This window comes from Euprymna scolopes, chromosome 45 (genome assembly GCF_053919585.1).
Source record: "Euprymna scolopes isolate OS-2025 chromosome 45, ASM5391958v1, whole genome shotgun sequence".
Lineage (NCBI taxonomy): Eukaryota > Metazoa > Mollusca > Cephalopoda > Sepiida > Sepiolidae > Euprymna > Euprymna scolopes.
This window is the reverse complement of record NC_136526.1, coordinates 64,955,132-64,966,620: the sequence shown is the minus strand read 5'-3', so window position 1 is coordinate 64,966,620 and position 11,489 is coordinate 64,955,132. Positions and strand designations below refer to the sequence as shown.

At 33.1% G+C, this 11,489-nt stretch overlaps 1 protein-coding gene across 1 annotated transcript in view; it reads right to left on the bottom strand.

Annotated features, from left to right (window-relative positions):
* The window catches only part of LOC145269849 (uncharacterized), a 169,739-nt gene that overhangs the window by 26,581 nt on the left and 131,669 nt on the right, over positions 1-11,489 (bottom strand). Inside the window, exons 22-24 of the mRNA XM_080125576.1 lie at positions 6,725-6,850; positions 5,280-5,486; positions 590-720 (exon numbers count right to left, since the gene is read on the bottom strand). Coding sequence (XP_079981702.1) covers positions 590-720; positions 5,280-5,486; positions 6,725-6,850 — 464 coding nt within the window. The remainder of the gene's footprint in view (positions 1-589; positions 721-5,279; positions 5,487-6,724; positions 6,851-11,489) is intronic.

Sequence of the window (11,489 nt, the reverse complement as noted above, 5' to 3'; positions counted from 1 at the left end):
AACCATGTCGTAATCTGAAGGGAATTAATCCCTAGATAACTTGTTCCATAGATGTGAAGCTCTTGGAAAGAAAGTTTGTTTGTTAAAAAATGTCATGACATCATCAGCACTCGTGGTCATGCGGACAAAAGCGTTTGTCTGTCGGTTTTTGCCTTCTTCCCTATTTTGTGTTTCGCGGTCAAGCCCAGACAACGCCGTTCATTTTTTTTTTTTTTGCGATCAGGCACTCCCTGCTATTTTAATTGTAAGAAAAGTTATTTCAATTCATTTATTTTTTATTTGCGGGAAGGGAGGAGTCCAGAGCACAGGCAAAAAAAGTGCTCAATATCCAGAGAATAGCTTCTCTTCATATCCCTTCTGCCAAAATATATGGTGGGGAGGTTGTTACGTATTTATTTTTTGGGGGGCAATTACATTTTTTATTTTTTAAATTATTGTGGAGATATCGGCGTTGCCCACGATCGAGTTGACATATAATAATGAAAAAGTGCTCAATATCCTTTGTATAATGGATGTGTCCAAACGGAACTTTATGTTGACCTGGGCAACACCGGGTATCCATGTTAGTAATATATAAGTGTTTACTTACGTCAATGTCTCCCGGTTGTGTTGTGATCATTCCGTTTCCGTTACTGCTGCTGTTGCATTTACATGGACTTGTTGCCCTGGTTTCCGCAAGATGCAGACGTTTTCGGAGTGAATCCCTCTCAGACGTAATAACTGCAATAAATGACATGATTTATAAGAAAAAGCTACGAAAATCTTCACTTTTAGTTACAACATCTTTGCATTTAAATATGGCGTAACTTTCGTAACCTTCATAAAATTTCCAGCCAATTTACCAATGTCCCACTTCGGGAGACCATTCGTATTTGTGCCGACTCACTTTATAATAGCAATCAAACTCCCCTACTTTTCCCTAAGAATAAATTTGTTGAACTCATGTTCATCTGTACTAAGTCAGTGGAATTCAGCTTTGATAACTTTATGTACAGTCAGATCGACGGGATTCATATGGGAAGCCCCCTTGGTCCTATATTATCTACTATTGAGCTACTACATAAACGTTTGTGTAAACTAAAATTTCTAAAAGATATTTTTGCAATTTGCTTGTAATTAAAAAGTTTCTTGTTTTCAGGTAATGATAGCATAAAGGTGGAGTAAAAATTCTTCCGAAGAAAGAAATTTCACGTTTCTGAATTTTTGAGATGAAGATTGGTTATTCATATTATTTGGATTTTTTGGATTACCATTCTCATCTTTTAGTGTAATTTTCACAACATTTCGGTTGATGTAACCTCAGACCTTCTTCAGGTGTATCGTGTCGAACTTGGGAATGTTTTTTTGTCAAACTCGGAAATTTGGATGGAATTAAATATCCACACTAATGTATTGTACTTACAATAACTCTTATCCCTGAGTGGCTTCCGGGCCTTGATAAGTGGTGACCACCTTGTAAAAAAAAAAAAAAAAAAAAAAAGCTTCTATGAGTCGACACTGTTTAGTAATATATTGAAGCCTTCAATATATTTTAGATACGTCGATGACAATTTTGCAGACTTTGCTTCTGAGAGTGAAGCAACAATTCTCTTCGATAATCTCAGTTCTCTCCACACAGCATTATCATTTACTATTGAGAAAAAGAATGAAGGTTGTTTACATTTCCTAGATGTCTTGATTGAACGCAGTAAGAATTCCTTTCTTACTACAGTTTATCGCAAACTGACCTTCACCGGTCTTTATATGAATTGGCACTCATTTGTGCCCAACTCTAGAAAAAAAATAAGGCTTATTAAGAATTTAGTGTATAGAGCCCTTAGAATTTGTTCTTTGAACAAACTTGAACACAAATTGAATACTAATTGTCTATATTTTTGAGATGAGGTGTTTTCATTGATTGAGATTGTCGGACTGACTTCCTCATCTTGGTTGTTATTGTCACAACGTTTCGGCCGTTTTGCCCTCCGGCCTTCGTCAGGTGTTTTGTATCGAACTGGGGGACCGTTTGTCTCAAACGTCTCGAACCCAACCCTTTATTATTATTACGGGGGTACCGTGTTCGGACTCCAGTTAGGCTTTGGGGCATAGTTGCTGATTCTCTGTTTTGAATGTTACTTTTTCACTGCCTTCGTTCAGGATTGAACTCAGCACCTTTGGGTGACTGTAAACTTTGATACAACGTCTAGGACCACTAGGACAATTCTTAGTTGTTTTTGTTAATGTTAAACCTATGTTGTTATTCAAGGTTTTCTCTCTCTATCAGAGGTGTCCAAATTGCATTCAGCTCTATGCTTGGTTTGCTCAGTAGGTTGTTATGTCCGAGCATGTGAGCTGTTTCTTTAAGTTTTCTCACTTTTCAGTTCGTCTGTCTGTTTATTATTTTTACTTCATCCCATAGGGGGCGATGATCCCCCCTCTCCATCCAGACATGGTTGGCTATACCCGATTTTTCTGTCTCCCCTTTAGTTACTGCTTTTTGGTGTTCTTCCACCCTTACTTTAAGGGGGCGGCATGTTTCACCCTTGTAAACCTTTCTGCAACTGCGGTAGAATACTGTCAAAGATATTTTCATGCGTAATGGTTATCCGGAGAATGTAATTAATTATAACATTAATAATCAAGTGGAAAAATATAATTCTCCTATAGCCTTGAGTCCATCTAAGTGTCCTGTTTATTTAAAACTACCTTGGATTGGAGTTGCTGGTCAGTGTTTTGGCAGACTAGTTATTAAGTCTGTAACAAATTGTTTCCCATCTGTCGTATTCCGGTGTAATGTCTGCATTTTCCCTAGTTATATATATATATATATGTGTGTGTGTACATACATATATGCACATATATATACATATATATATATATATATATACATACACACATATATGTGTGATCGTTTATGTATATTCATGTTTATTTAATTTATTTGTTTATTTTCTATTGTTTTTGTTGTATCGCTATCCTAGAGTAAATTTCATTTTGTGAACACAGTTATTTGCTATTTCTCTTCTACAGTTTAATAGATGTTGGGGTTCTTTAAAGTACAAGATAGCAAATTTTTCATGTGTGTGTATATATATATATATATATATGATGAAAATAATAGAAATAGTATTCCGACAAAATAGAGAAATAAAAAGGAACAGACCGTATTTTGTGTTCAAAGTAATGTTATTCATGAATTTAATTGCCAGTGCGCTGCTGGCTATGTGGTTTAAATCTCCTTGAATTTGCAGACACGGATTATCAACATATACCGACAGAAATTAGACTAGGCAAGCCACGTCGTCTATGCCCTTCTGCTTTGTAATCTGCCCTTGGCCAGCATTTAATTGAAAATCCAGCTTGTGCCAGTGGCTATAAAATAGATTGGTTTAGAGTTTTGCACCAGGCTGACACTCAAAATCATTTGAAGATTTTGGAGCCTCAATTCTTTTACGTAAGCCGTCGCTTTGCCGACAAAAGGAGTTCGTTAGATCATTGGACGTACTTGGAGATATATCTTAATCGTTCTCATAACCGTTCCATCTTAATCGTACATATTTTTTAATTTTATTTTATTGTATATATATATATATATATATATATTTCATACGAATTCTCATTCGCCTTTTCTTCCCCCCCCCTTTTCTTTTTTTACCCGTATATATCTGAGCATTTACGTTAATTTGATTTGTCTTTTGTATCTTTCAACCAACGATTAACTCCTGATGAGTATTGGTGAAAGGGGCCCCTAGGGTTTGTTCTTATATTATTTTAAAAGCGTTATACATTTTTTGTACCACTAATAAGTTTATATATATATATATATATATATATTAGTGTTTATTATAAACAGTAAACTTCCTATTACTTAACACAAACACGCTCGACCAGTGTTTTCTACTAGATCCGACATTTAGACCTTATACTTCAAGATCTGAAAGAAAATGTACCAAGCATTACTACCTCCATGGTACGTAAAAAGAAAAACAGAAAAAAAAAACAACTTGTATCTCCTGATGAATATTCTGTTACGATATGATACTATCGCTTCCCCGGGAGGGTTACTTGGTTGAGGAACGTCCTGGGAACGCAACCAGCTCCCCGGGGAATAAACGATATCCAACGATATCTAACGATAAGTACATGTTGGAAACATCAACAAAAACGGGTCGATATGTCGTCGGCTATAACTAGCTGGGATGGGTCACTTCTTGTGTGTTCATTGCGTCATTACAGGCACATTTCCATCATTGCATTAATGGGAGGAACTGCAGGCTGAAATCGAACACTTGTACAAAAATAGCAAACAAATGCATTTTTATAAAAATATATAATTTATTTAACAGTTAACAAGTAGGAAGCATATTTAGTCGACCCATTGCGTGCACACCAAACTACAATATCCTGCGCGTATGGGGTGCAAGCTTCAACTGTTTAAAACAATGAAATTATATTTAATTCTCTCTATCTTCATTGAAAGAGAGAGAAGGGGTGTGAAAGAGAGAGAGAGAGAGAACGAGAGAGAGAGACATAAAAAGAGAGAAGATATATTCATACAGGTTAAACATTGTTTTGTTTTCGAATTCCTCGTTGACGAGCTCTCCGGATTTTACCTTTGACATTCTAAGGTCTTATATCGCTTTGCCTTGGTTCAATATTATAAACAAAATGTCATTCTTGGCTTAAGTCATAGCAGAACATTTTCAAAATCACAAACACCTGTTTCACACATTTGCACCGCACAAGTGCAGATCAAGTTAAGCACAAGGTTCATTAATGTAGAAGCCCCCAGCTCCCTCAAAAGGGGCTACGTCATTGTGCCACAACGAATTGAAATATCGAATTTATTTTAATAAGTAAAAATATGTTTGTTTATTGAATTATTATTTTGCATTCGTCGTTTGGTCTTTAAACGGTTAAATTTTGGAATTTTGCATATAAACTTTAAACCCATCAGATGAAGGTTAATATATTTCGCACAAATATACTTCATTGTCACTCCCTAAAACCTTCTGTAGACTAAATCTAAATATATTGCTCTTTATTGTCCTGTCCTATTTTCAAAACACTGCCACACCTTGATTAACAATCCTATTTCAACTTTCTTTTGTGTGCCTTGGTGAACAACTTCCTCTCCATTGTCTTTCTACTAACCCAACTTCCTATAAACTTTGTTGTATTGAGAAACCTATTTCCTCTTTTTTCTTTTTTGGTTATAGTTTTGACTTCTTTTTTTTTTTTTCAAATTCCTAACATTTTTTTGGGGGTGGGAGAGAGACGTCCATAATAATATCACTTACTTGACAACGACAGTTTCAAGTCCTGCAGTTCGCTGCGAATCGTCCCACAGTTTAATTCTTGTTCAGCTTTCCTCTGCGACAAAACCTGGATTGTTTCGGTTTGATTTGAAACTACAGTCTTCAGCTGCTCCTTCTCAAGGCTCGGACGTGTCATGGTGGTTACACTTTCTTTTTCCTTCTCGTGTTGACTTTTCGATTCACTTAATTCTTTAAAAAAAAAACATTTAAAAAAGTAAAACTTCAGTTAACAGTATAAAATAAAAGTAAACAAAAGCCAATATCATATATATATATATATATATATATATATATATATATATATATATATATAAAGAAACTCCGCAGATTAAGGAAATTTAAATATATCTAATTTGAGTATACTGTCAAACAATGAATTAATGTAAAATATATTTTTAGTTTTAAATCTTTATTCATATATATATATATATATATATATATATATATATGTATATATTAGTGATTGGACGATTTCAATATTTTTCCTGATTCCGATCCAATTACTGATTCCGTGCTAAATTCCCGATTCCGATTCTTTATAAATCTCTAATTACTATAAGATTGTTATTTTCCCCGATTTTCATACAAAACACAAATGTTAAATATGCAGATATTTTCGTAAACGTAAAAATACACCTGTGGAAGGTGATCTATCAATTTTAGTTTTATTGGTAATTTAAAATCAATAAATATTTATTATTTTATCGATATTCCCAGCAATGGAAGATTCTGCTTTAAACAAAATCAAATAAAAAAGACAATTAAAAGAATCGTTTTTGGCATTGGAAAACAGGAACCAATTTTTCAATTCCGATACCCTCAAATCTTCCGATTTTTTGGATTCCCGATTCCGATTAATCGTCCCAACACTAACATATAATATATATATATATATATATATATATATACACACATACACACACACGCACACAATTGTAAAAGAAAATCTATACTTACAATGTATATATTCAATAAAGTGTTTTGAAATTGCCACAATTAATAAAACTCAATAAAATTGGGTTTACACTTTCAGAGCATATATCGTATATACTTCTGAATAAGTTGAATTTCTGGAAGACGATGTTAAGGTTATTTTTTGGAGGTCGACTTATGGCAATTAAAAGGTGGCTCCACACTCCCCGAAGCCCGCAAGCTGGGGCCTCAGCACTGGATATAGTTTAAGGTCATATCCAAGACCCTTTGATGTAGGAGGAGGGCGGAAGTAGGTATCTGAGTGTTTTAGGGGGTGGGGCGTTTGCTGAAAAAGGTTGGGAAACCCTGATCTAAACAATCAAAATTATCTAAAAAAAATTCAGAAACACAAGTTTAAAAATGTGCAAACACAAAAAAATAAAATAACATCAGTGCATCCCGGATAACACGGGGAGGGGGTAGGAGTCGTCAGCTAGGATGCTGATGGTACTTACCAGCTTTCAAGTTCTTGATATTTTCATCTTTCTCGTTCAGAGCCTTTTCAAACTCAATCATGATAGTCTCTTGATCTTTTAGCATGTCTTTTAAAACGTTAATCGCCGATTTCTTTTTTTCAAGATCTGAAAAAAAAGAAAAGAAAGTTCACTGTGCTTTTGCAGAATAAACGCATTTCAAGTGAAAACATTATTACGTACTTACCTATCAATGTCGAAATTAGTATAAACTCCAAGAATTATGAAAAATGATCCAGTAGAAAAATAATTACAAGTAAAAATAGAATTTATCGAGTTTTATCGTATGTTTTAATATTGAAGAGTTGTGTGACCAATTCAGTATGACAAATTGACTTATCTCTCTTGCTTTCCTTAAAATCCCCGATTTTAAAATATAAAATGTCGGACTGGTAGTATGTATGGTCCACAGAGTTTTATAATTATATAGATTAGTAGCAGTTTGGAGGAATCAGATTTATTTAATCTTAAAAAAAAGAGATTGAAGGAAATTTTAATACAAAATTTAAGATTATTTAAATATGATTTTTTTTATTTCCATTTACAAAATATTGATTTTTTAAATTTTTATTTGCAAAATATTGATTTTTTTTTTAAATTTTATTTGCAAAATATTGATTTTAAAAAATTTTTATTTATAGAATATTGATTTTTTTAAATTTTTTATTTACAAAATATTGATTTTTTAAAAATTTTTATTTACAAAATATTGATTTTTTAAAATTTTTATTTGCAAAATATTGATATTTTAACATTTTTATTTACAAAATATTGATTTTTAAAAATTTTTATTTGCAAAATATTGATTTTTTTTAAATTTCTATTTGCAAAATGTTGATTTTTTAAAAAATTTTATTTGCAAAATATTGATATTTCAAAATTTCTATTTACAAAATATTGATTTTTTTTCAAACGATAAAATTTTGAAAAAACAAACGGTCATCAATGATTATATGGAATTATAACATAGTCGCTCTGTCATTAAATAACCAAATCAGGACATGTATGCATATTGACGACCCACGTGCCAAGCTAATGTCACCTAAGTATTTAAGAGGTGACGTAAGCGTGACGTCATGAGGTGAAATATATATAGACAAAGATTGAAATGAAAAAAGAGAAAAATAAAAAGACGTGCGACGATTTGGAATATTGATATTTTTTTTAATGCTTTTTAAATTATTATTCATATTAAATTATTAGTAAGGAATATTGATTGGGCCAATTTTTCGATATTTGTCGTCCTAGATGTCGGGCTTCAAAATGATATCAATCTCGTGAAAATCCGTCGCCTCTGTCGAAAGTTTTTGCGAGACAGACAAACACACATACATACATACACACATTTTCGCTTTTATATATATATATATATATATATATGAGTAATTTGCATAATTTTTTTTTTTTTTTTACTATCATCCTCATCTTTCTTAGTTGTTGTTTCACAGCATTTCGGCTAATTATTCCTCTGGTCTTCGGCAGGTGGTTGAATCTTCCAACTACATCCACAGCAATTACTGCCTTTCGTAGTTGCTTGTCATCTCACCACAGTTTGGCTAATTAATCCTTTGACCGTCTTTGGGTGGGATTGAAACTGCTACCTTCAGACAATGCTCACCTGGAATCACAGATATTCTGCATCTCTATCCACTGCGCCATGGGCCCACAGCTATGAAAGGCAGCAATTGCTGTGAATGTAGTTGGTGGATTTGACATTCCTATCCCGTCACGGTTAACCACCTGACGAAGGCCAGAGGAGTAATTGGCCGAAACGTTGTGAAAACAACAAGTAGAAGATGAGGACAATAGTCCAAAAAAAAAATAATGTAAAAAATAATTAAAAAAATAATTAAAAAAATAATTAAAAAAATAATTTTAAAAAATAATTAAAAAAATAATTTAAAAATAATTTAAAAAATAATTTAAAAAAAAATTAATAAAATAATAAAAAAAATAATTAAACAAAATTTTTTTAAATAATTAATAAAATAATTTAAAAAATAATAAAAAAATAATTTAAAAAATAATTAAAAAAATAATTAATAAAATAATTTAAAAATAATTAAAAAAATAATTAATAAAATAATTTAAAAAAATAATTAAAAAATAATTTTAAAGAATAATTAAAAAAAATAATTAATAAAATAATTAATAAAATAATTAAAAAAATAAAAAAATAATTAAAAAAATAATAAAAAATGATAATGCATAATATATGATGATTTGCATTTTAAAACAATTTCCAGATTTTATTATGATTTCATTATTTTACAGACACATTGTAGTGCAGCAGCAAATATTTACTGCGGAGTTATTTACGTATTTTTATTTTTTTTAATTTTATTTTTTTTTCTTCATTGTGTCTATAAAATTATGAAATCGTAATAAAACCTGTAAATTATGTTTAAAATACAGAGATCATATATCATTTACGTATTATTATTATTTTTTAATGGCTCCAAGTCACTCCAACTTACAGTATTTGCTTTCCAAACTATACATTTTTGTTCAAATCATGGATTTTCCCCACATTAAAAATCTACTTTGTGTCTAACTCTTCCCTCGTGGAGAGGCAAGTAAATAGGAAGAGAAAAAGTATATTTTGTAAAGCAAATATCAAAAGTTGAGGCGACTGCCCACGAGAGGTGACTTTGAACCATTAAAAAAATAATGATAATGCTGCATAACTAATATACGATTCTCTGCATTTTATACATAATTTCCAGGTCATATTATGATTTCATAATTTTCCTATTTACAATGCCTCCCCACGGGACAGAGTTAGACACCAGGGTCGTTTTTTAACGTGGAGAAAAGGAACAAAAATAAAAATTGTCTCAGTCGTGAAGGATTTCTCCTCCACTGACAGAGAACAAGAAATTGAAGTGTAGCATCTGAAGAACAGATACTACACTTTGATCTTGACCCGAAGGCCACAGACACATTGTAGTGCCGCAGCAAATATTTACTGCGGTATTATTTTCGCATTTTTATTTCAATGACTCAAATAGCCAGAATCACCCGAACTAATGGTATTTGCTTTCCAAACTATACATTTTTTGTTCAAATCATATATGGACAAATACAGAGTCACGTACCTTGATTTTAACATGACCAACATTAAAAAGTAATTTTGACTTTAAATGGTTCAACAGGACGTGTACGTGTACGTATATTGCTGATTCATCTACATTAAGCTATGATGTGAGCGTGACGTCACAGAATGATATGCATCTAGGTTGAAAAAAAAAAGAAGAGCTCCGATCTATGCCAAACTTTCATAAAAACACTCGACTAGCTACAACCACTATCAACAGTTTCCTCCATTTTCTATTTGTGCATAAATCTAAATGCAAATTCCATGAACAAAGTCTCTTTCATAGAATTGCCCACCTGTGGAATTCTGTTCTGCTGACCTGCTTTCCAGCTGACTACAACATGGTTATCTTTAAGCCCGATGTGAACAATTTCCTGTTGAGCCATCTCCTTAAATAATCACGTTCTACCCAATTTCAACTCATAACAGTTACTACACTGTTGTCTTAATGAATTCCGTACACTTATTAACCCTTATCCTCAAATGGCCTCTCGGCCTTGATAAGTGGTCACTTCCTTGTAAAATAAAAAGAAAGCTTTGAAGAAAACTCAGCAAATGTCTCCTTATATCTTTCCTTCATAAAAGAAGTTTTATTTGTCTAGCAAGACTGATGAGAAATTACGGCCAAAAGAAAATGTAACATGGTCACTGGTGCTGCACTAAATGACTAAGCCAGAAGACGAACGGATATTGAATGCGAATGTGTCAGGTTAATGTTATGTCAGCATTGTAAGCCATGGCATGAGCGTAACGTCATGGAATGTAATGCATATTTTTTTTTTATAAGTCACCACTTATCAAGGCCCAAAGGCCATTCGAGGATAAGGGTTAATGAATGTAAGATAGTAGTGCAGTAATCGTTAATGGTGTAAATTGAGTAGAATTTGATTATTTATGGGGATGGCCCAACAAGAATTTGTTTACATTGGACTTGAAGGCTATGATGTGTTATATTCAACCAGGATGCAGGACGACGGAAAGAACATTTCTACGAAAGAAGCTTTGTTCATGGAATCTGCATTTAGATTTAGGCAAAGTTAGAGAGATGGGGAAATCATATATAGTGGTTGTAGCTAGTTGAGTGTTTTTTGTGAAAGTTTGACGGGGGGGGGGCAATTGAGCACTTGCCATGAAAATAACGATAGAGCAGAGACATGCTCGCAACATCTCTTCTGTGGGAAAGAGGTTGTAGGGAAGAGAAAAGAGCTGGTGCATCTGCTACTAGTCTCTCGCTCGTAGACAAGGTTCAAAAGAGAGTCGCCAATCTGATAGGCCCTGGACTGACATCTAAGCTTCAGCATCTGTTCCATCGATGAAACGTTGCATCCCTCTGCCTGTTCTACAATTATTTTAATATTGAATGCTCTGACGAACTGCAGGCACTTGTGCCCCCACGATGTAGACAGCTTCGACAAACCCGACAGGCAGCTAAATCCCATCCCTACACAGTAGAGATCCCTAGATGTAAAAGATCTTTCTACTCCAGTAGTTTCTTCCCCAGAACCGCTAGACTCTGGAATTCCATTCCAGGTCCCTGCTTCCCTAACTGTACTGACATGCAGAAGTTCAAGTGTAATGTGAACAGATATCTTGCTGCCCAAATCCCAGCATAGTGCCCCAGTAGTTGCTGCCCCTGATAGTAGCCTCCTA